Source organism: Nuphar pumila, chromosome 11 (assembly GCF_984573655.1).
Source record: "Nuphar pumila chromosome 11, dmNupPumi1.hap1.1, whole genome shotgun sequence".
NCBI classification, from domain to species: Eukaryota; Viridiplantae; Streptophyta; class Magnoliopsida; order Nymphaeales; family Nymphaeaceae; genus Nuphar; species Nuphar pumila.
In genome coordinates, this window is record NC_143259.1 from 115,971,670 (window position 1) to 115,998,272 (window position 26,603).

The following is a 26,603-nucleotide window of genomic DNA, read 5'->3' on the forward strand; positions in this document are numbered from 1 at the left end:
TCACCATTGGTGGTGATTTTCAATAGATCTCAATCCAACAGGACCACGCCTCATTAATTACAGACGTAGTGCCAAAGATATTCAACTTTGACAAACCCCATCCTAACCTTTAATAAAACCTAGATCAAAGGCGTTCCCTGAAATCAGATTAAGTTATTAATGCGTTGTTATCGACTGATCTCCACGTTCTTCTCCTTATACCTTCTAGCCTCTCTTCTGACTAACGGTTCTGTATTGTGAGACACCACCAAGAGCTGTTGTTGGTATGGAGATCTGGAGACGGTTGGATGCCCAGACATGGCGTAGAATACTCCTCTGTTTCCTGCTGTTCTGCCGCCTACAAACCCATCTTTGTTTTTCAGCAGACATCCTCTCTCAAGGAGAATCTCTAACTGGAAACCAGACAATGGCCTCTGCAGGTGGGGTCTTTGAATTGGGCTTCTTCTCTCTTGGTAACCCAAGCAGATACTACATAGGCATCTGGTACAAGGAGGTCTCAACTGACAAGGTGGTGTGGGTAGCCAACAGAGACAAGCCTCTCCAAGACAGCACAGCAGAATTCAAGATCTCAGAAGATGGGAACTTGGTCATTCAGACGCAATCAAAGTCCTTGGTTTGGTCATCCAACCTGAATTCAACTCCATCTTCAAGTTCAAGAGCTGCTGTTCTTCTGAACAGTGGTAATCTTGTTCTGAGGGATGGGAATTCTTCTGGCAGTGTCATTTGGGAGAGTTTCAGTTACCCTACAGATACTTTATTGCCTGATGGGAGACTGGGACTGAACAAGGTAACCAAGCAAAGGCAGACGCTTACTTCATGGAGGAATCCAGAGGATCCCTCTCCCGGGCCTTTCTGTCAAGAGATTGACCAAAATGGAACTTCCCAGTTACTTTTAGTCTGGAACAAGACCCAGGCGTACTGGAAAACCGGGGTTTGGAACGGTCAAATTTTCAGTGGGGTGCCTGAAATGAAACTCAACTACATCAACAACTTCAGCTTTGTCACAAATGAGACTGTGAGCTATTTCACTTACTCAGTGTACAACAGCAGCACCTTGACAAAGATTGTGATGGATGTCTCTGGGCAGATCAAACAATCGATGTGGCTCAGACAGACAGAGCAGTGGAGGGTGATCTGGACGCGGCCCGCAGAACAGTGTGAAGTCTATGCTTTGTGTGGAGCTTTTGGTGTTTGTAATAATCAGGATAACCAGAATCCCTGCAAATGCGTCGACGGGTTCAAACCTGCATCTGCTCAAGAGTGGGGACTGAATGATTGGACTGGAGGGTGTGTGAGGAAGACCAAATTGCAGTGTGGAGGTGATCAGTTTTCTGTGTTATCAGGGATGAGGTCTCCTGCAAATCCTGAGAATGTAACAGTGGGAAGTGCTGAGGATTGTAGATCAGCTTGCCTTAAAGATTGTTCATGCACAGCTTACTCTTATCAGGGTAACAAGTGCTCAATATGGAAAGGAGATCTTCTGGATCTCCAACAGTTGTCTGGTGATAGTGGAGACAGTATCTTCATTCGACTTGTCAGTTCGGGGACTCCCAGCAATGGAGGTACTCTCGCTATTTTAGCCACTGTCGACATTTTTTTTATATATATATAGGACAGGGAAACCACCCTCGGAATAATAGACCGAGTCGTGTTGGCTAAACCTGCCGTTCTTAGAATGTAAACCCATGGCGCATTCCTTGCCCCAAGAAAGTCACCAGCTTCGGCTGAACAAGGCTTACTCTTTGCAAGGGACTGATGCTCATGAGAATAGAACCCTAACCACCTGTCTAGTAGCGAAGGGGCTTTCCAGTGCAACTACATGGCACAAATTTTGTGCATTAAGCACCTGATCGCCCTCTGTCAGGCCTTGGGCCTCACAACCGATAGGCCTGTGTGATCAGGTGCTTAGCAATCATATTGCAAGTGTTCACACTCCACTGAGCCAAACCCCATGAGGCATCCTTCACATATTGTATGTGACATTATATTCCATAACCACCGCACGATCTTAATCGATGGAGGTGTGAGTGAGCCACACTTTCACATATCTCACATCTCACGGTTCCCAAGTGAGATCTGCGATGGGTACCAAACATAACCGCTGATCAGTTAGCGAGTTATTCCTTGGTGGACATTTTTAGGGATTATATTGCGATGATTGAACCGAGTACTTTGCAAGGTCGGAAATTCATTGACAGTCATGCTCCTCATCTTTTTAAGAGTAAGTATGTGGTCAGAGCTACCTCTTAGGGTAGACCATTATAGGTCGCCCTGATGCCATTCATCTATTCAATGAACGACCTCACAAATGCCATGTTGGACTCTATCCCTTGGATGGTTCACATGTTTTTTCAGAGCTGTTAATAATGCCCAAGATATGCGAGATCTAAAGATTGCAAAATGAAGGCTCAAAACACAATTGATACCATGGCATATACCATTGATACAATAAAAGACATCAGGGTGACGACTGACTGATTACCATCAAAGGAAAAGGTAGAACTGGCCTGCCATGCACACACTCTTTTTGGTGAAGGGACAGGTCTGGGGGCATGGCTCCCTGTACCGTTTAAAAAGCAATCAACGGATCACTGAATCTGCTCTCAAATTGAGGCACATGGCACAATTTGAGTGCATATATATGACCTGGTCTATCTCCTTTAATGACGCTCAATCGCCTGTGCAACAATTTGAATTAGATATCCACATACAGAAAACAGCAAACCTTCGTGAAGTAGCCAACCTAAGATAAACCAAGGAATAAAAGAGAAGAATTTCACTAGTATTTTCATTTGTATATACTAAACTATAAAGTCTCATATATATATATATATAATGCACTGTTGCTGCCCCTTTTCTCGTTCTGCCCTAAGCTCTTTCAAAAATCATATTTTTTTGCATTTTTTCTCACATCTAACACCATAAATGTGATCTATAAGTTTTGTTTAGTGAGAACCGACTTTTGGATCACCATAATCTGATGTGTATACAGGTTTTCTCTAGTGATCCAAAATCAATGGCTATGAAGGCATCAATTTTTTGGCTCATAAAAATACATTTTTTCATCGAAAACATGATCCAAGATTCGGTTCCCACTAAATTGAGCATGTTAAACACATCTAACAGTTCAAATTTATCATAAAACACTTCAAACTATGGAGGCCTAACAGGTTAGAACAAGAACATATGGCCTAATGTGTTCAGTTATATATATATATATATATATATATATATATATGTGTGTGTGTGTGTGTGTGTGTGTGTGTGTGTGTGTGTGTGCATTGCGGCTTTTCTACATACTTTTGATATAATTTCAATGACTTTTAGCATTCTTTTTATAGGCCTCAATGCAAGCTACTAAAATTCATTTTAAATCACTAACTCATTACTCACTGATGCATATGCATAACATATAGACCCTTAACATGCCAACTTTTGTTATTCCTATGCACCCTAATTGCACGGTCCATTGCATTCATTATATATTAATAAATCTGCATTTCTATGTTACCCATGCATTATTTGTAAATACTAAGTTTACCACTAAAACACGTATTAACTAAAATGCCTCAAACACAAAATTAGAAGACAAAATTGGTCTTTGATTACAATCCAAGCACACACTGCAAATCAACAATCCAATTGAAGGTACGATTGAAGATCATTTAGAATAAGATAGCTCGTATATTGACATTACTGAATCTGACTTAATGGGATATCGTTACTCTTATTAAGAAAATGATTACTTTGCACTTTCTCTAAACAAGAAAAATAAATAAATAATAGACTTTGCTATTCTATTTTATTGCAGGAGGAGGCAAGAAACGCTCACAAGTTACAATTTTTTCAGCAATTACTCTAGTGGCAATTCTATGTGTTGCTGCTATAGGAGGGTATTGTTTATGGAGGTGCAAGAATAAAATGAGAGGTGAATATTTTTATTTTATGTACAATATTTACCTTTGGGGTAGTTTCAACCAATGTCGCTATCCCAATATTGTCCACACGGGCTCTATTCATCCGATAGGGTGGTTTATGAATGTCACTGAGTTGATAGGACATTGCAAGTTCAAAACCTGCAAGGGACATCCTTTGCCCCAAGGTCGAAGTTGGATGTACTCCTCGATAGGCAGGGGATGTTAACCTGTGTAAACTGTGAAGAAGGTAAATATTCTTTTTCTATATTTTAAAGAATACATTCAACGTTACATATAGACGTGGGTTCTTGTTGATAGGTATCCACGTATCCTAATAAAAGGGAAAGTTAACAAAGATAGGATAATATACAACACTGAAATCCCGTCATCTTCAGATTCTCAATCAGCAAGATATTCGGGATCTCAACAGGGAGACCTCAAGGGTTTTACCAATCTAAGGTTAGTCAATGTGCGGTTGGCCATGGGGATGTGTTTTCCCTTGGCCTAGCCTTAAAAAAAAACACATTGCCGATATTTTAAAAATATCATGATTTTAATAGCTTTTTCTTTTTGGCCATTTGCAAAAACTTCCCTCCCCAATCTCATTTTGTAAAATTTTCCTATCTTATCTGAGATTAGGGGGGAAAACGCCTGATCACCACCCTTCCCCACCGGGATGTACATCCAGCTTTGACCTTGGGGCAAGGGATGCCACCCATGGGTTTCAAACTTGTGACATCGGTCAACTTGGTGACATTCACAAGTCGCCCCAGCCAGTAAGCTGTTGAACTAACTACTGTTAAACAATAATTAATTTTAGTTTGAGGGCTTTGTAAAATGACTGTTTACCCCCATGAACTAAAAGGAATAACATTGATTTTTGTAGAAGTTACTTTAATAAGGGAAAAATGGTTATTTTATGAGCATTTAACTGCTGCATTAAAAGGCATGGACAACTCTTAACCGAGAGTAGATCAGGTGATCCGCCAAATCATTTTCAGAAAAGTGATTTGGCATCGTCACCGTCCACAATGTACACAAGGACCATGAGGTCCCACATGGTCCTTGTGGGATGAAGCAACGGACATTGAAGATGTCAAACAGATCACCTGATCTGCTCTCCCCTTTACCCCAAGGACGACTTTGCAAGGGTTAAAGCAAAACGGAGGGACTGATTTTCGAAATTAAGTAAAAAAGGGATGATTTTGTAAATCTGCCATAAGGTAGGGACCAATTTGGATATATGTTCATATTTACAATTTTTGCTAAAAGTATAAGATTGAATGCCATACTAAATCTTATTCTTGTTATGGTATCTTGTTCTTCTGCCTTGTTGCTCCAATGAATGTTCTTGAGCTCAGGAATGGGTGGAGGTTCAAGAACTGACACAATCCTACTTGGAGAAGAAATGAAAGAAAGGAGAGGCCCTCCTGAGTTGCCATTGTTTGAGCTGAGAGTTATCAAAGCAGCAACCGACAATTTTTCTCAATCAAATAAGCTTGGACAGGGAGGCTTTGGCTCTGTTTACAAAGTAATGTCAGCTTTTCACCAATTCCATCTCTCTCTCTCTCTCTCTCTCTCTCTCTCTCTCTCTCTCTCTGTATCTGGATTTGGATCCAGCCCATTCAAATATATTGGGTCTCAAATGTGGTTCCCTGATATATCATATTCTTATTGTATAATAATGCTGCAAATACATTTGACAAGGGACGGGCTGAGGTGGTACTATACTGCTTTGCCAAAAAAAACTGGATCCGGAACGAAATGAGACGCAAGTTATATGCAATGGGTTTTGGATAGAAAAATTCTATCCTATCTCCGTTTGGGTTTTAACCCAGATCATCTGATGCCAAATAGTTTCCCAATTCTGGATCTGAATCTGATTAGACCTACCATATACGTTTCCACACATGGATTAGATGAAATACTTTCACTCTTATTATATATATTCTGCACATAGGTGTGACCTGACTATGTATGAGTTCTTCCATTATAAACTCTCTCTTAGTCAAATGGCAATGTTCTACTGGAAGATACTTGGCCAAGTCTAGGAAGTACACGCAATAGCTAGTCTTTCTTAGACATGCCAATGTGCAAATGTGCTCCGTGGCTTTCATCAGGGTCCAGCAAGGCCTTGTAACATGGTTGGTTGAGTCAAAGGCCAGACCTTAATTAGAGAATGACCGCATCAACTTGACTCGGACAGCCAAGTTAGCTAGGTGAATCCATGCTCTCTTTTCTGAGTACCTGTTGTTTCATGTAGATCAGAACGACAATTTAATAATATGGAGGCTCATCCTCAAACAGAGATAGAAAGACATAAGAAATTTCTTTCCACGTCTGAACTGCGATAATTCTGCTCATCTTTGAATTTTTTTCCACATTTTCAAAAGAAAAATTAAATGGCAGTTTATGTGTTGTGAAGGGTAAGCTTTCAGGGGATCAAGAAGTAGCTGTAAAGAGGCTATCCAAGGGTTCAACACAAGGTTTTGAGGAGTTCATGAATGAGGTTGAGTTAATAGCCAAGCTTCAACATAGAAATCTGGTTCGACTTTTAGGTTGCTGTGTTGAAGGGGAAGAGAAGATTTTGATCTATGAGTACATGCCCAACAAAAGCCTCGACGCGTTCCTTTTCGGTTTGTCGATCACTATCGTATCTCATTTTTGCTTTCTTCTGAATCAAGAGTTATGTTTTGTAAATTAGATGAATGAGGAATCCATATTGAGAGAGAGGTAGCAAAAATTTACACCTTCCAATCCTTTTTTGTAATATAATGCATCATTTTGAAATTCTGGATTCCATGATGAACAAAACTGAAGTGACCAAGTTTCAGGGCCAAAGTACATATGAATCGTGTGTGATAACAAGGCTTCTGTTTAATTTCCGCATTTGCAATTCACAAGCAGATCCTAATCTGAGCAAGCAATTGGATTGGGAGATACGCTTTGAGATAGTGATGGGGATCGCTCGGGGGCTTCAGTATCTGCACCAAGAATCACGATTGAGGGTGGTCCATAGGGATCTCAAAGCCAGTAACATTCTACTGGATGGTGTGATGAACCCCAAGATCTCAGACTTTGGTTTAGCTAGAATATTTGGTAGTGACCAAACTCAAGTCAATACCAACAGAGTGGTAGGCACCTAGTGAGTACTCTCTCTCTCTCTCTCTCTCTCTCTCTCTCTCTCTCATGTGTGCATACAAACATAAGGTGGAATACTCTTCACACACACACACACACACTATATATATATATATATATATATATATATATATATATATATATATATAGTATCGGGTGGCTGCTTAATTTGTTTTGTGACTACCGCAGACTATTGTGAGCGAATAGGAGACTTCAAGGTTGTTTTTTGCAAATTTCAATCTGCAGACGGCATGGTCAATTTGCTAGGAAATTAAACTTGCATAATTTTTTCCGATGAAAAACTTGATTTTTTAGCTTTGGATATAGAAATTGCAGAGGCTTTGAAGAAAATGAAATCAAGAAGGGCAGTTGGCCCAGATGGTATACCTATCGAGGCTTGAAAATGCTTATGAGAGAAAGGTTTAAAATGGTTGACAAATATTTTTAACAAGATTTGGCGAACAAATAAGATGCCTAATGAGTGAAGGAAGAGTACTTTGGTGCCTCTATATAAGAATAAGGGTGATATACAAGATTGCACAAACTATTGTGGTATAAAACTCATGAGTCATACTATAAAACTTTGGGAGAGGGTGATTGAGTCTAGGTTGAGGAAGGTTGTCATGATATGAGAGAATCAATTTGGTTTTATGCCTGGAAGATCAACTATAGAAGCTATACATCTTCTTAGACAACTTATTGAGAGATCTAGAGAGAGGAACAAAGATTTGCATATGGTTTTTATTGATTTGAAGAAGGCATACGATAGAGTACCTAGGGACGTTCTTTGGTGAACAATGATGAAGAAAGGTGTTTCTCTCAAGTACATTAGTATAATTAAAGATATGTACGAAGGAGTAGTAACCAATGTCCGCACTTGTGGAGGGGTGACAACCAATTTTCCTATAACGGTTGGGTTACATCAAGGATCTGCTTTAAGCCCTTTCCTATTTGCTATAGTGATGGATGAGCTTACGAGATCAATTCAAGAAAATGTGTCGTGGTGTATGTTGTTTGCTGATGATATTGTTTTGATTGATGAGTCTAGAGCTGGGGTTAATGCTAAGTTAGAATTATGAAGACAGACATTGGAAGCAAGAGGTTTTAAGTTGAGTAAGAGTAAGACAGAATATATGGAATGTCGGTTTAGTAAGCAATGAAGTAGTGATGAGAGTGTAGTGAAGTTTGGTGAGCAAGAAATACCGGTGGATGATTGTTTCAAATATTTGAGATCTATCATTCAAAAGTATGAAGAAATTGATGGAGATGTAAATCATAGGATAATGGCTGGGTGGATGAAAAGGAAAAGTGCAACTGGAGTGTTGTGCGATCGTAGAATGTCATTGCGGTTGAAGAGAAAGTTTTATATGATGACTATTAGGCCCGCTTTGCTATATGGTACAGAATGTGAGATGCGTATGCTTAGATGGATGTGTGGAAATACAATAAAAGATAAGATTCGGAATGAGGAGACACATAAGAAGGTAGGCGTTGCACCCATTGAAAATAAGATGAGAGAGAATCATTTACGGAGGTTTGGACATATTCGGTGAAGGCCTAATGATGCTCCAGTTAGAAGGATGGAGAAATTGGAAAATATATTAGTTAAAAGAGGTCGGGTAGGCCTAGAAAGACATGGATGGAGATGATAGGAAAGGATATGAATGCGTTGAGCCTCACCGAGGCCATGGCATTGGATAGAAATGATTGGAGGAGAAGGATTCACGTGGAAGACCCAAAATGATTTTCTTTTTTGGTTCATATCGCCGACCCCAATTGTTTTGGGATGAAGGCGTTGTTGCTGTTGTTGTATAAAAATTTTACACTATCGGTTTTTAAAACTTATAAAACTTACCCATGAGTCAAAATAAGATGCAAGAGTAGATTCTATAAAATAAAGCTCGAACACATTTATAGTTAGTCGAGAAAAAAACCTCTAAAAGCCCTGTGGTCTGTGGTAGGCGCGGGTCAGTGTGGGCAGTTACCTCTCTCTCTCTCTCTTTATATATATATATTTGCAAATCTAACCCTGCATATGCATTTGGCATGGTCTATTAGCTTGAAATCGACTTTTGGATCATCTTAATCGGATAAAGAAATGTGATTTTTTATGCTTAAATATTTATAAAAATTCTGAGCCATTGATTTTCAAGCTTTAAAAGGTTTGTCTTATACATCGTAATCGGATGATCCAAGAGCCTGTTTCTATAAACCGAAACATCTATTTTGCATCCATATGTTGAAATTTTAGAAAAAAAAAACCCTATAAAAATCTCAGTTCATACCAGTTTCATTGGTTTACATATTTAATTACACACACACAGATATATATATATATATATATATATATATATATATATATATATATATATATATATATATATATGGGGTGATTCTTAGGTGCTAACCTCTGTTCGTCTGGACTGTGATCTAACAAAGACGATTCACAAAGATCATGCCCGAACTAATGAATGTTGGTCTACAGCTCATATGCAGTATACTGACTCTGGATCCTGATTTTGTTTTGCCAATAGCTGGTTGGAAAATGACAAACTGAACTATTCTTTTTGTTTTATATGTACTGTTTAACGTAAATAGGATCACGGGTTTACATCAGAAACACAGTTTTGTAGAACCCTAGTTGTAATAAAAATAAATTTCAATGGTACCAAAATGGGCCACCTTACCCAGTTTTGGCATCACCCAGTGCCCCTTTATTTATCTGCTCAAGGATGCGAGTTTTTGGTAAAATTGCAGTGGATACATGTCACCAGAATATATATTGGAGGGGCGCTACTCCACGAAATCTGATGTCTTCAGCTTTGGAATCATAGTTTTAGAGATTGTGAGCGGGCAGAAGATGACAAGTTTCCGTAACGTGGAGTACTCCCTCAACCTTCTCGGACATGTAAGTATCCTTGATCTTCGTCTTTGCCATAACCACCACCATCAAGTCATGATCAATTGCACCCCAATATACTGATGATACAATGAGCCATCAGTTTGCATCAATTTTTTCACATTGTTGGTGAGGCCAGAAACCATCAATGATGGTGTTGTTTGGAGGATGATTAATTAAACCACGGTAATAATCTATCTTCGAAAGCATATATAGGATGATTCTTTGGGTGTCTAGGGTGTTAATTTACCTACTAAAACATCAGCACTTTCTACACAAGATCCCAGCATCACAATTCTATTTCCATCTAAATTGCAGAGTAAACAAGGTTCCAATTGTATCTCTGATTATCATCTTGGTCAAACCCAGTCGCATCTATTTGGCAGTAATATACTCCAGCACATATAGAAAATTTTTTTTTTGAGAGAGAAAAGTATTCAGAATTTATTGATTAATTGTGAAATACAATAAGAAGAATGACGAGAAGTCACTCCAGCATATATAGAACTTCAATCCTCTGATTGATGATGATCATGGTGTCTACACTGCAATCTTGCTATAGATGCGAAATACGTTTCTTATTTCCAAAAATGATGATTAACTTTGTGATATTACTGGCTGGTAACACAGGCATGGAAACTATGGAATGAGGATAAGGGGTTGGATTTGCTTGATCCTATATTAAGGAAGTCTTGCCACATAGGTCAGGTAATAAAGTGCATCAATATTGGTCTACTCTGTGTTGAAGATGATGCCGAAGAACGTCCAACTATGTCCTCCATTGTTGTTATGCTGAGCAGTGATTCTGGGATGCCTGAACCCAAACAACCAGCATATTCTTACAGGGGTGCACACAAGATTTATACAACGAATGAAGTTACTATTTCATTGCTGGAGGCTCGGTAAAGGGGTGAGTGTAGGCCTATAACTTTTACTTTATTCTTTAGCATGAGCTATACTTCAAAGTTAAATGGACGCACCAACCACCGAGGTGGTATCCCATGTGGTAAGCGGGGTCTTGTGCCAAGCTGAAGGCCCAGGTTAGAATCCCTCTGCCACATTGGGCTCAAGAGATATCTGGTAGGGGTCTGCCTAACCCCAGCTTGCCTATCCAAAAAAAAAAAAAAAGTTAATTGGACATGTAAATTAGCATGGCTGCTCTTTGTAACTTTAAGTTCTTTCTTTCAATCTCTCTCTCTTTTTTTTTTGTTAGGCCAAGAGAAAAACCCTGATCACAGACCACACATTGGCAGGCCAGAGATGCTTCCTGTGGGTTTCGAATTGTGGTGGTCTCATGTCAGGAAAAACCGGGATCGTTGTTAACCAGGAGGGCGGGGCTCTGGTGGGTCTTCCTTTCAATCTTTTCGGTGCTCTAAACGTAGATCTTTGATGAATTAATTTGTATATTGAAATTGACTGTTAGCCATAGTGGCAAAAGTTTAAAACAGCACTTTCTCGGTTGTGAATTTCTTTGAAGATTTTCAACTTTCTGAATATTTCTCTGAGTTTTTTTTTTTTTTGGCAAAATCTCAGGAAGTTATTAAAAAATCAAATAAATTCTCAAAAAACGGGTGAAAAATGGAGGCAATGCCCACAACCTCCTCTCTGTAAAACCACTTTTGCAGACTGGGCAAACCAAAAACGGGTGAAAAATGGAGGCAAAAAAAAGAATGGAAAACCTAAGACAAGATATGGTGATATATCGTGAGATTTTGTCACAAACGTTAATCTTGCGATATTTTGTAAATCTCACGAAAAATTGCCGTTTTTAACTTTTAGAGTATTATTCATGAAATAATGCGAGATTTTCGTAAATCTCTCGATATTTGTCACTATGCTGTTTGAAATAATGCGAGTTTAAAACAGTGTAGCCCCTAAATTCTTTACTCTCATCAAATTAAACAATATGTGTTTCGAGGGTAATGACTCTTTACATAAATGACTTGGTAGTATAGTATATTCTCGAGCAGGAAGTCCAAACATCTTGCACCGAAGGGGTTTGGCATAGTGGGATGGGACCTAGGCCTTTAGGCAGGTGGTCTAGGTTCAAATTCCATGGGTATCACCCCTTGTGCAAGCTGAAGCATGGCGACTCCCTGAGGGCAAGGGATAAGCCCACGGAGTTTTACATTACACGGACAGCGACCGTAAGTGCAGCATGCAAAGTGAGCACAGTTAGGTCTCTGATCCTGGAGGTTGTTTCATCGTGTAAATATAAAAAAACAAAGTCTAAACATCTAAATCTAAATTTTTACTTATCCGACATTATTCGTCCCCCAAAAAATGCAAACAAATTTAATACATGATGAATCAATGTTAACCCATATTAGCTATAATTTTACAGGCTAAACCGGGCATGAATATGGATCCAAACAAGCATAGAATGAGAACTGGTTCACTTAATCGGCCTGCCCCCTTGCCAGGTAAACCCTGGGTGGGTCACAGACAACCAAGAACTTAGAGAGGCCACCAGTACTGAAAGGCATTCGTACACCCTGTGGGATTCGAACCTATGCCATGATTCATTATCAAATTGGCCAGGTCTTGGCGTGAAAACTAATGGGTAAGAAAACCGTACAACCCAGCCTAAGGTGGGCGAGGTCTGCTTGGCACTTCGAGCCACCCAACCTGTTGCTCACCACTACCCACAAGGTCTGCGCAATTGATATGACTTGGTCTTGTTTGGAAGTGTGCAAACCAGGTTTGAGTCCGAATGGAACTTCAGTTAAAATCAACAAGTTTTACATGTACATGGACTTTGGGTTTGGATCGGGAATGACATCAGCACCTCAATGATTTGGGTTCAGGCAAGTTCCAACCAGTTGATAGCATCAATTTTGCATGACTGGCTATGTATAAAGTAAACTTATCAAGTTTTGATGTTGTGGTCAGTTTTCAATTCAATTGAGTCTGGGGACATCAATGTTACCACGTGAGGCGACATAAATCATTGACGTTTACGGAAAGCTTTTGCTTACTGCCATATTTAATTTCTTTAAATGTTGAGAGGTGCTCGTGTATGTAATTGGTCCCCTGACCCATTTGTCACGGGATTATGACGAGCTTTTCTTTTTCTTTTTTTTATAATCAAAAGAAACTGCACTCGGCAATAAGACCTGGTCACACTGTCTCAGTCTGTCATACCTACCGTCGTTATGCTGACAGCGTAGAACTCTGATAATTTACTCTAGTTCATTGAACCAGTTCAGTTTTTTATGATAATTTGGTAACATTCCTCATTCTACAGAGTTATTCATGCAATCTATTTCTGTTAAATGATATTCATTGTGATTATTATCCTTCATTTCCGAATGGAAACGATCATTTAGTCCTGGAGTTCAGTAAACTAAAAAGTTTATAGACATCTTGCTACTCTCAAATCTCATGATGAGAAAGGACACATAAAAGTAGACAGAAAACAACTGGTTCACATGGCTGGTTGCATGCTCTGGCTCAGCCTGCCATACCTGTTGGCATAAAACTCCTAGGCAACAATCCCTGTATTAAATTATGGTAATGTAATTTAAAAAGATGTTAAAAAAAAAACAACTCAAACTGAGAAAAAATTTATTTCTGATCATACACAACGGTCAATAGGGTCATGTATATACAAAAACATTGTGGTTATCTCTACTAAATTAGTGAGGATAGCGATAAGCTTACCGCTATCTAGTACTTATCTTTATCTCAGTCACGATAGGAATTATCATGACTGAGATAGAGTCTCGTTCTAACATGCTTCCTCTCAAGTTAGACCTTGAGGATTGATAACGCTCAACTTGCGCTTGAGTTGAAAAAACTAATCTCGTCCTAATGGCTTGGTAAACATATTTGTGCACTGTAAGTTTGTCGAAATAAATTGAGTTCTGATTGAACTGTTTTGAATTTTTTTCTTATACCATGACCGTTGATCTCTATATGTTTAGTGCGTTCTTGGAACACTGAAATTGCCGCAATATGCAATGCTGCCTGGTTGTCACAAAACATCAACATAGGCTGGGGATGTCTGATTCTTAAATTTGTCAATAAATATTTTAACCATGTTAATTCATAACTTGCAAGTGTTATCAATCTATACTCTGCTTCAGCTGACGATCTTGATATTGTTGTATGCTTCTTTGTTTTCCAAGATATTGGAATCTTTCTCAACATGGTACAATAACCTGAGATAGACCTTCGAGTTTCTGAACATGATGCTCAATCTGAATCATAGTAGACAGACAATTAAAGTTTGCTATTAGATGGCAATAGTATGCTCTGACCTGGTGTGAACTTAAGATAACGCAAGACCCTCTATGTAGTCTCAAGGTGTGGCCTCCTTGGTGTATGCATGAATTGACTTAAGATATTGAGACAATAGGCTATGTCAGGTCTTGTAATAGTGAGGTATATCAATCGATTCATTATTCTTCGATAATAAGTTGAATCATTCAATGGCTCTCCTTCCTCTGAATTAAGCTTTTTGTACTGTTTCATGAGAAAATCTGATGGCTTTGCCCCCAAGTACCCATAATCTCCAATAATGTTCAATGTGTATTTGTGTTGTGATAAGAAAATGCTCTTACTGAATCTTGCGACTTCGATTCCCAAAAAATATTTGAGTGCTCCTAATCCTTGATGCGAAAAGCATTATTTAGAAGTACCTTTACGAAAAACATTATTTAGAAGTACCTTTAGTTGGCTGATTATTGAAATGCCATCTCCAACAATAATGATATCGTCAACATATACGAAAACAAATATGCATCCATGCCTTATGAAGTAGGAAAACAACGAATAATCCACCCTAGACTGAGTAAAACCAATCCCTTTAAGAAAATTTGAAAATTTTGCAAACCAGTTTCGAGATGACTATTTAAATCTATAGATGGATTTGTTGAGCTGACAAACTCGTTGCTTCCCTTGTCGGCGAAAACCAAGAGGGAGTGCCATATAGATTTTCTCGTCAAGATCACCGTGTAGAAACACATTTTTGACATTGAATGGATGGAGGGCCCAATGTTTAACAGTGGCTATAGTCAAAAGGCATCGAATAGTGATGAGCTTAGCGATAGGCGAATTTTTTTTGTGATAGTCAAGACCTTAGACCTGTGTATAACCTTTCACAACAAGACGTGCTTTGTAATGCTCAACTGACCCAACGAATTTGTAATTCACTTTGTAAACCCATTTGCAATCAATTGGTCGTTTACCTAGTGGAAGGTATATAACCGTCCATGTATAGTTGTCTTCAAGTGCGCGAATTTTGTCTGTCATGGCCTCCTGCCAATGATCACACCATACAGCTTGGGCAAAAGTCTAGGGTTCAGGGTTTTTGGTAAGAGCTACTAAGAAGGCAAGCAAAATGGTGAGGTAGAGAGAAATTATTATAAGTAAAGTAATGAGAAATATGATATCTTGTACCTTTCTAGTGAGTACTTAAAGCGTCTGATTGGGGCAAGCAAAATGCAACATAACATTTATAATTCTGAAGATGAGCAGGTGGAGCCTTTGTCTTAGAGGATCGTCGAACAGGAATAGTGGATCCAGGGAGTGCCAAGAGAGGACTCGAAGTAGCAGAAGTGATAGAAATAGGTGTTGAGGGAGGTGGACATGTTTGGGAAACCGATATATTGTCCTGAGTATCAATTGTGTGGGGTAAATGAGAGACATCTGATGAAAAATCAGAAGATGAGATGGGTAGGACAATATTTCCAGAGTTAGAAGGTGCACAAGAAGCAGATTGGAAAGGGAAAACATGTTCATGAAAAACCACATCTCTGCTGATGAAAATAGCGTAGGATTCAAGATCATATAAACGATAAGCATCTTGTCCATATGGATATCCAAGGAAGACACATTTTTTAGTTCTACTATCAAATTTATGAGAGTGATAAATATTGTGAGCATAGCACAAACATACGAAACCTGTAAGGCGTTGGTAATTATGACTTTATGGAATAAAATGTCATGTGGGGTTTTTTTCATTAAGGGTTGTGTTGAGAAGACGATTTATGAGGTATGCGACAGTCATAATATATTCTTCCCAAAATTTTATAGAGATATTGGCTTGAAAATGCAATGCCTGAGCCATATTAAGTAGATCTCGGTACTTGTATTCCACCACTCTATTTTGTTGAGGGGTGTATATACAAATGTGTTGATGAACTATACCTTGATTTTGAAAGAATGTTTGCATATTGGTTGAAAAAAGTTCACTTCCATTATCACTTCTAACTTTTTGGATTTGGGTTTTGATCATGGAAAAAAAGTCTTAGATAAGAGAAAAGGTTTTGGATTTATAATGCATGAGATATACCCAAGTAAAGCGAGAGTAATCATCTATGATAGTGAGAAAATAATGTGCACCAAATAGGGATGGAGTTTAATATCTGCCCCATAAATCAATATTGATGAGTTCAAAAGTTGATGTTGAATTAATGTCTCTATTCGGTAAAGGGAGACATGATTGTTTATCCAAAGGACAAATTGAGCATATTTCATCAAATTTGCAAGAATTCAATCTATTAGAGTTAATGAGATATTGAAAATGAGAACTTGAAATATGCCCAAGTCAATAATGCCAAAGGTGAGCGGGACTGAAATTAGAAATAACGACTCCACTCTCAATTTCAATCATATAAAGTCTATTTTGCATTTTAACCACTCTAATTGTTTACTTCAAGTGACAATCTTGAAAAGTACAAGATTCATTAGTAAAAATGACGTTACATTGTAAATCTTTGGAAAACTTGCTAACAAATATCAAATTGTACTTAAAATTAAGAACATATAAGACATCAATGAGAGATATTTGTGGATTTATATTTGCACAGCCAATGTGGGTGATTGTAGCAGATAGTTTGGTGGGTAATCCTATTGGTGGACAAATGATAGATTGTGAAGAATATAGTAAATTTAGGCTAAAATCTATGTAGTCAGTAACCCAGTGTTTATTATCCAACAGGAAGAAGAAGATAGAAAAGCTAAAGTTTTACTTGCTAGATTGACTTGGGGTTTTTGTTTACCTTGTGACATGAGGGTTATGAGATGTTTATACTGTTCAGGAATGATTTGTGGTGGGTCGGCCTCCTCCCGTGACGTCATTGAATTCACTCTTGTGCTTGAATTTGGGTAACCATGAAGTTGATAGCATTTTGCCTTGATGTGACCCAACTTACCGTAATAGTCAAACTTGGGTCTTGGGCGATTTGGATGCGATCTTGGTTGAGAAACTCTTGAATTCACAATCTTACCATCCTTACGCTCAATAGTGGCAACCAACATGTAGTGTCTATTTGATGACGGAAAGAGAACTTGCATCTCTCTCTGCCTCTCTTCGTGAATGATGAGAGCATATGCTTTCGAGATAAAAGGCATAGGTTCGATCAAGAGAATTTGACTTCGGATAGAGCTATAACTATCATTGAGCCCCATAAAAAACTGTATAAGATGGTCTCTTTGTTGTATGTCTTGGATTGCTTTTATCGTTCCACAATAGCAATTCGGGTATAAGACATATGAAGCTAACTCATCCCATATTCCATTAAGCTTCGTATAATAAATGACAATGGACGAATGGTGTTATTTGTGATTGATTATATCAAATTGGATTTGATAAATGCATGGTGTGTTTGATTGAAAGAATTGGTCATGAAGTTTATTTCAAACATCAAAAACATTGTCAGAATATATAACACTTGAAGACATGTCCTTATGGATCGAGTTCAAGATCCATGAAAGAACCATGTCATTGCATCTTTGCCATCCCACAAAAGAGGTAGAGTAAATATCTGGTTTTGGAACCGTTCCATCAATGAAACCAAGCTTATTCTTGGCGTTACCATAATTTACTTTACATGGAAATGGGCTATGTATATGGGTTATTAGAGTGATGTAAAAAGTATGGGCTAATGATAGACTTCATCGACGAATCTCCTTTGGTGTTGGTGGAAGCCATGTGTATTATGCAGAAGTCGATTTAGACGGCAGAGAGGTGCACACAGATTGGGAATGTGTGATAGAACCAACAAATCAATTAGAGTGTGCGAGCAGCAGAAGCAAAGGGAGACCGTAGGCTATACCAGAAGATGTCTGATGAACCGGAATGCAGTGGGCAAGATGGGTTCGAAGAGGAAGATGCAGGGTCCGGCGGATTCTAGCCGTGGATCACAATAGGGATTTGAACTGACAAGGGTATTCCCTGGTCAATGTCAGGTGCAAGAATCGTCCGAAGCTGCTATTGGAACGACTGCACACAGCATAAGTTTTTTTGCAAAAGATGTTGGACTGTTCTTGTATCCTAGTTCAGAACAGTAGTTGACGTCGGGACCTGCAGAACCTAGAACTCGAAATAGAATATGACCCCTGCAGAAGATGAACCAACTTGCAGATCCTTATGCAAAGATAAAAAAAACAGAAACAAAAGCTATCGAGCTGCTCAGCTGATGAAAAAAAACTTGATCTCAATAAACACAGGCTGATGAAAAAATCCAAGTTGATCAAGGTAATGGCTCTGATACTATATTAAATTATGGTAACATAATTGAAAAAGACATTAAAAAAAACCAACTCAGACTGGGAGAAACATTATTTCATTCAATAGATTACTTATACACAAGGGTCACGTATATATACAAAACATTGTGGTTATCTTTATGAAATTAGTGAGGATAGCGATAAGCTTATCGTTGTTCGGTACTTATCTTTATCTCAGTCACGATAGGGATTATGGTGACTGAGATAGAGTCTCGTTTTAACACCCTACCTCCGGGCCTAATGGTGAGCGAGGTGATGCCCATGAAAATAGAACCTTGACCACCTGTTTAGCTTCCTAGACCCTACCCCACTACACCAACCTCCCTTGGAGCAACTGGTTCACATGTTGCTTTCTGATCTAGTTGCAGGCAAAGCAATTCTCAGTAGACCAGAAAGAAGGCATGTCAAAGCTCGTGCAGCTCGTGTCTTCATTTTTGTTGACTACTTCCTTTTCCTCAAAACTGCCCATGTTCAGCATTGTCCTTGTGTTCACAACGACCAAGCTATGTCTTGTTCAAAAGAACCAGGTTGACCATATCAATGGTCTTGGCGCATGCACCTGTGAGTAGTTGTGCACATCCAGCAGACTAAAGGTTAATGGGGTGTTTGGATGCATCAGTGCATGCATTTATCTTGAAATGTTGGATAAGTTGGAAATTTGAATTGTAAACAACTATGCCAATTTCCAAGTTTATCTCACTTTTTTGAATAAATTAACGTGATGACTTTAGTTTTTTTTTTCTTTGACCTGGTTTTCAAGAAGGTTATGCATCGTTGGGACTTGGTTATAGTTGATCAAGTATTACCAAGGGGTCGGGCAACTCAACTTTGAGTGGACACACTGAGAAGGAGCAAGATTTTACTTGCAAACATAGGTCGATTTGGTTGCACGAAATTTATGAGTTGGTTGGGAATCATGGCGTTGGACAACTTGATCATGTTATGCCGATGAGAACCAGCTAGTAAGCCTGGGTTTATGGTTTCTGGCTATCCGCTGCAGCGGATGTCCTTGATACCGAAACACAACAATAAAAGGATATCAAACAAAAGCACACAGAATATTCATGGTTCGGTCTATACGTCTACAGACTATTGAAGAACCAAGATTCAATATGATCAAAAGAGATTGTTACAACCAATGGGGGCTCCGCTTGTTTGGCAGGAACAGTTCGTGCACGTCACCTTGTGTTGGGAAGTTGCAAGTTCAAACCCCAAAATTGTATGGTTGTGTAACTGGTAGCAGTTTGCCTAACCCCAGTTTTCTCTGTCGAAAAAAAAAAAGAGATTGTTACAAAAACGTCATACCGTTCTCTCTTAAAACCCTTGAGAAAACCTAAAACACCCAAGACTTATAACCCTATCAAAGAAGGAAACAGTTTCCCAAACATACAAAGAAACTCTTGCTAAATGAGAAAAAATGCAAAATTAAATATCTTACAATCAAATTAGGTTTATAACCTAATGGCCCCCATCCCTCCATTACCACAACAAACCTCAAAATTATATCCAAAGGGTCATGAAACAAAGCAAGTCCACATAAAAATAAACATTGGGGTCACCTAAAAAGATCATCCCAGCCACAAACATTTTCTTTTTTGTTTGCCGGTTTCACGAGACTATTTCTTTCAATGGGCCAGCACGGCGCGACAACCCTTCCTCACTACCGCAAGCCTACTTGTCAGCTCGCTTGCCGATCGCGGAAGCTTGTAATCAGAGTGCAAGAGAGAATAGAGGGAGAGAAATTGCAATCACAAGAAGCAATCACAATGAGGGTGAACAAAAGAAAGCTCAACGCATTTACTTCATTCACAATTTTGCCCGCAGACTATTACAGTTCAAGTAAACGGGCCGCCCCTTCGGGGTATTGATTCACCTAAACCGGGCAGCGACAATGACAGATGGCGTCAATTTTTGGCACAATACTGAAACTGGCTACGAACTAGAAAATATGACATCTATCAAATTAATGTTCTACTTGACACTTTTGCTCTTTTATTACTTTAAAAATTAGGCAACTTGGTTGAAACCACTTGCCTAGTGGTCCCATCATGTCGCCTGATTTTTTCAGGCCAGAACTTACATGGTGCCTGATTTTTCAGGCAAGAACTTATATGTTGCTTGATTTTTTCTATTAAATCGCCTCAGGTGATAAACTTCGAAATGTGGTTTTGACCAAGGTGCCTAATTTTTCAGATGACAAAACGACGCAACCTTCAGAAAAATCAACTGGCGAGATTTGATAATAGTTTCTGATTGGTGGCCGATTTGGGTAACGTGCCCATAAGCTAGTGCCATCTACATCTTTATCGATAGAAATAATACACAAAAATGCAAAGAAAACTGGTTTTAACATGTTAATATTACGTTAAAAACATGTTAAAAGCGTAATATTTTCAAACCTGTGAGATCTTCAAAAAACTATGTTCTCAACAGCAAATAACGGCCATTAAAATTATTGCATAAAGTCACGATATTTACAAAAAATCTGCAATACTTGTTACTCTGCTAAAAATTGGAGTACCAACTCTGTGAAGCTTCTAATAGTGATCAAGAGATGGCTACAAGAGCATATGTGGATGCCCATGGAAATGCATCTTATATTTCCAACCTCTTCCCAGTTGTAGGAAATTCTAAAATCTTAGAAATTCTTGATTTTAGATGGTATCCAATCTAATAGTACCACAACAACAACTACGTACGCCTTCATCCCAAAAAAATGGGGTCGACGATATGAACCAAAAAAGAAAATCATTTTGGGTCTTCCACATGAATCCTTATCCTCCAATCATTTCTATCCAATGCCATGTCCTCGGTGAGGTTCAAAGCATTCATATCCTTTCTTATCATCTCCATCCAAGTCTTCTTAGGCCTATCCCGACCTCTTTTAACTAATATATTATCCCATTTCTCCATCCTTCTAACTAGAGCATCATTAGGCCTTCGCCAAATATGTCCAAACCACTGTAAACGATTCTCTCTCATCTTATTTTCAATGGATGCAACGCCTACCTTCTTACGTATCACCTCGTTTCAAATATTATCTTTTATTGTATTTTCACACATCCATCTAAGCATACACATCTCAGCTACACTCATTTTTTAAATATGATGTCTCTTGGCAGCCTAACATTCCGTACCGTATAGTAAAGCGGGCTTAATTATTGTCCTATAAAACTTTTCCTTCAACCACAATAACATTTTATGATCGCACAACACTCCAGCTGCACTTTTTCATTTCATCCACCCAACCTTTATCCTATGATTTACATCTCCATCAATTTCTCTATTCTTTTGAATGATAGATCCCAAATATTTGAAACAATCATCTACCGGTATTTCCCGCTCACCAAGCTTCACTACACTCCCATCACTACTTAGTTGCTTACTAAATCGACATTCCATATATTATGTCTTACTCTTACTCAACTTAAAACCTCTGGCTTCCAATGTCTGTCTCTATAATTCTAACTTAGCATTAACCTCAGCTCTAGTCTCATCAATCAAAACAATATCATCAGCAAACAAAATACACCACGACACATTTTCTTGAATTGATCTCGTAAGCTCATCTATCACTATAGCAAATAGGAAAGGGCTTAATGTAGATCCTTGATGTAACCCAACCGTTATAGGAAAATTGGTTGTCACCCCTGCACAAGTGCGGACATTGGTTACTACTTCGTCATACATATCTTTAATTATACTAATGTACTTGAGAGAAACGCCTTTATTCATCATTGACCACCAGAGAACATCCCTAGGTACTCTATCATATGTCCTCTCCAAATCAATAAAAACCATATGCAACTCTTTGTTCCTTTCTCTATATCTCTCAATAAGTTGTCTAAGAAGATGTATAGCTTCCATAGTTGATCTTTCAGTTATAAAACCAAATTGATTCTCCGATATCATGACAACCTTCCTCAACCTATACTCAATCACCCTCTCCCAAAGTTTCATAGTATGACTCATGAGTTTTATACCACAATAGTTTGTACAATCTTGTATATCACCCTTATTCTTATATAGAGGTACCAACGTACTCTTCCTCCACTCATTAGGCATCTTATTTGTTCGCCAAATCTTGCTAAAAAGATTTGTCAATCATTCTAAGCCTTCCTCACCCAAGCATTTTCAAGCATCGATAGGTATACCATCAGGACCAACTGCCTTTCTGGGTTTCATTTTCTTTAAAGCCTCTACAATTTCTTTCTTTTGAATCTTGCGCATGAAGTCATGATTCATCTCATGAAAATGAATGTAGAAGTCTCTAAGATTCTGAGCATGACTTCTATTAAAAAGCTTATCAAAATAATCTTTTCATCTCTCCTTAATCTCCTCATCTTTGACTAAAACCCTTTGTGTTTCATCTTTGATACATCTAATCATACCCAGATTCCTCGATTTTCTATCTCTCCTCTTTGCAAGCCTGTAAATATCCTACTCGCCCTCTTTGGTATCCAACTTGTCATAAACCTCCTTATAGACCTTATCCCTCGCATTTCACACTATTATTTTAGCTTTCTTCTTTGCTAACATATACTTCTCCAAATTTTCATTATCACGACTCTTACTTAGATTCCTATAACACTATCTTTTAACCTTAATAGCTAATTTGACATCATCATTCCACCATGATGTATCCTTACCTAGCGATGCACCGCCTTTATACTCACCCAATACCTCCTTAGCCACCTTTGTCATGCAACCCGCTATCTTATTCCACATTGATTCTGAATCCTCCTCGGTACACCAATCAGCTTCCTTAACTACCTGTTCTACAAACATTCCTTGTTTAGCCCCTTTCAGTGCCCACCACTTAATTCTAGGATCTATCTTATGTCTATCCCTTTTGCGACATTTTCTAATTCTAAGATCTAAAATTAAGACTCTATGTTGTGTAGCTACACTATCCAATCTAATAGTACCAATGTTGGATAAAATTATTGTTTTGTTTGCCATGTAGGGTAAGATGCCAGAGGGCCAGGAGATAGCCGTGAAGAGATTGTCAAAGAGCTCAGGGCAAGGACTTGAGGAGTTCATGAATGAGGTGAAGTTGATTGCCAAACTTCAACACGAGAATTTGGTTAGGCTCCTTGGTTGTTGCATTGAGGCAAAAGAAAAGATTTTGGTCTATGAGTACATGCCAAACAAAAGCTTGGACGCTTTCCTCTTTGGTTGGTTCTCCTACTATGAAAGTACATTAAAACTTTTCTAATCCTTAGCTTTTCCTATCAACGTGGCACATCCTGATCTCATTTAATATTTCTCAACCTTTTGGACCATAATCCCAGATAACTATATTTGCAGGCTAGAAAGGGTAAAAGGTGGATCTTGAAAAAAATTGTGGTTAATTTTCCAACCTTGTCCATCTGCCTAACTAGGACTAGCACTTCTGGGCCTGGTGCCATTGGTTCAACTTTTTAATAATGGTTGATACCATAGTCACAATTTATGTTCTTGGGTTTTCATAAGCAAGCAAAAATTTTGAACTGAAAATCTTTTGGAAAATATCAGGAAAATCTTGGTAAATGTAGACAATAAAAAATATTGGAAGATAAACATAACTATATGAAAATCATTTTTTATTTTAAGTCGGTTTCATTAATCAAAGATAAAATTGATAGAGTTTGCTTAAAACATTTTTAGATCGACAATTTAGTTTATAGCTTTATTGGGGAAAGAGATTCAGAATTGTGATGGGGATTGCAAGAGGGCTAAGATTCACGATTATGGATTGTGCACTGTGATCTCAAAGCCAACAATATTCTGCTCGATGCTACAATGAACCCTAAAATTTCTGACTTTGGAATTGCCAGGATTTTTTGTGGGGACCAAACTCAAGTAAACACTAACAGAGTAGTCGGCACATAGTGAGTCTCTCTCTCTCTCTTCACTCATTGAGGGGATGGCTTTCAACTCACCCGAAGCTTTGCGTTTGAAGAATGGTGGCTTCAGGAGCCAGATTTTCTCTCGGTTATTGCTAATTCTTGAAACAAATCTATTGATGAGCATTGGGCTGCGCTCCGGGTTCAAAATAAGCTTTCTTGTCTAGATAAGGATATCAAATCTTTGCTTCATAGTCGTAATGTGGAGAAATTTCAACAAATGGCTGCATGGGATCAGGAGATTTCTGCGTTGTATCAGTTTATATCTTCTCCTGACTCTCTTTCTAATTTGCAACTTCTCAATCTCCAGGTCAGGTCCTTAGAATTAACTATGCTCTTGAAAAACTAGAGGGTCAAAGAAGAAATTCGTTGGAAGCAGAGGTCTAGGGTGAAATAGCTTGCGGATGGTGATGGCAACACTAATTTTTTTCACTCATATGCTTCCCATCGTCATAGGAGGAAGGTCATTCCTTTTATCTCCATTGGGGGTGTTTCCTATCTCAATCAACACGTTAATCCGGCAGTCTCGCTATATTTTAAGGACTTATATTCTGCTTCGTTAACTGCGGAGTGTGTCTTTGGTGATGTCCTAGTTGGGTCAATTCAGTTTGATCAAGCCAGATCTATGCAAAGGAGGTTTTCTGACGATGAGATTTTTAGGGCCATTAAGGATCTGTCGGGTTGGAAAGCGCCTGACATTAACGAGTTTCATGTTGATTTTTTTAGAATCTTTTGGGACTGTGTTAAATCAGATGTGGTGAGCATGTTTGATGAGTTCATATCGTAACTCCAGACTGCCTTATCATTTTCATGTTGCTATTATTTCGCTCATTCTGAAAGATGATGAGGCCACTAATATTTCACGATTTCGTCCAATCTCAGTTATGAGTGCTCTCTATCGGATGTTTGCCGAGGTTTTGACGAATAGGCTGAAATTGGTGGCTAACCAGATTTTCTTAGACTCTCAGTTTGCCTTTATCCGTAATAAGAGGGTCCAACACTCGTTCATTATGGCATCGGAGGTTGTTCATTCCTTGCAGCATAGTGGTCAACATTACTTTGTCCTTAAATTAGACTTTCATAAAGCTTTTGACTTTGTGCATTGGTCATTCTTATTTTAAATGTTAGTAATTTTCGGTATTAGTCATCGTTTTTCTGGTTGGGTGAGGGAGCTAGTCTCAAATGCCCAGGCCATGTTAAATATCAATGGTGTTAGAGGAGACCGGTTCAAGCTGGGGCGGGGTTTGCCGCAAGGGTGCCCCCTATCGCCTTTGTTGTTCGATGCAGTTGCTGAGGGTCTTGTGGTCTTGCTTAAGCGGGCTGTTGTATTGTGTTTCATTGATCCTTTGCAGGTTTTCGACTTATCGGGTCATATTCTTACTTATGCTGATGATATGATCATTTTTTATCGTGCAAATGTTCAACAGATGCTTAGGTTCAAGCTTATTATTCAGTTCTTTTTCTCCCTATCTGGGCTTTCTCTAAATGAGATTAAATGCTCTATTACCATATTCAATGTTCATGCCAATATGCTTGAAGCTGGAAAGAGAATTTTTAATTGCACTATTTCTGGCATGCCTATTATGTACCTGGGCTTGCCGTTATAAGTAAAGCACCTCTCTTCTGTTGCTTGGGCTCTGACGCTTCAAAAAGTGAAGCGCAAATTGCTTTTGTGGCAGTTGTCTTATCTCTCTACCGTTGGTCGTCTAACCTTAGTCAAACATGTGCTTTCAACTATTCCAGAACTTTTTATGTCTATATTTATGATGCATGTGGGAGTAGAGAAGCAGCTGACGCGCTTGTTGGCAGGTTTTCTATGGTCTGGGTGTCAACTCAAGGGTAAGTGTCACTTGATTAGTTGGCGTTCGGTGGTCTTACCTCGGCATATGGTTGGTTTAGGCATTCCTGCTTCCAGACTGTGGAGCATTGTTCTTGTCACCAAGCAATGTTTGTTGGCCCACCAACCGGATAACCCTTGTGCTCGTTTGCTTCTTGCTAAATATGGGGCTCCTACTCTTAACCCGGTTTGTCTGGGAACCTAGGGTTTGGCGCTCTCGCACTTGCGTAAATCGTGGTTGAGGGCTTTAGCCTGCTTTAGAGACCATTTTGAGGACTCCAAAAATTTTGGTCAGTGGTTGCAGTGGGCACTGGCACCAAGCGGAGAGTTCCTCACAAAAAAAAATCTATAGATCGTTGCTCCCCCTAGGGGCTGATTGGTTGCCCGAGGATGTGCTTTTGGGC

General features: G+C 38.8%; 1 protein-coding gene across 1 annotated transcript; it reads left to right on the forward strand.

The window, feature by feature from the left end:
- The first annotated feature begins 231 nt into the window (after nucleotides 1-231).
- On the forward strand, nucleotides 232-11,447 carry LOC149822995 (receptor-like serine/threonine-protein kinase SD1-8). The gene is made up of 8 exons (XM_089980475.1): nucleotides 232-1,562; nucleotides 3,812-3,928; nucleotides 5,279-5,448; nucleotides 6,343-6,553; nucleotides 6,825-7,062; nucleotides 9,816-9,966; nucleotides 10,588-10,867; nucleotides 11,171-11,447. The coding sequence occupies exons 1-7, from the start codon at nucleotides 266-268 to the stop codon at nucleotides 10,861-10,863; spliced, it is 2,460 nt and encodes an 819-aa protein (XP_089836601.1). The 5' UTR covers nucleotides 232-265; the 3' UTR covers nucleotides 10,864-10,867; nucleotides 11,171-11,447.
- The last annotated feature ends 15,156 nt before the right edge of the window (nucleotides 11,448-26,603 follow it).

Bases quoted from the DNA above. Each gene is read 5' to 3' on its own strand.
- LOC149822995 (XM_089980475.1), top strand. From the start codon at position 266: ATGGAGATCTGGAGACGGTTGGATGCCCAGACATGGCGTAGAATACTC. The intron at 5,449-6,342 runs GTAATGTCAGCT...TGTGTTGTGAAG, and splicing joins GCTTTGGCTCTGTTTACAAA to GGTAAGCTTTCAGGGGATCA. The intron at 7,063-9,815 runs GTGAGTACTCTC...GTAAAATTGCAG, and splicing joins AACAGAGTGGTAGGCACCTA to TGGATACATGTCACCAGAAT.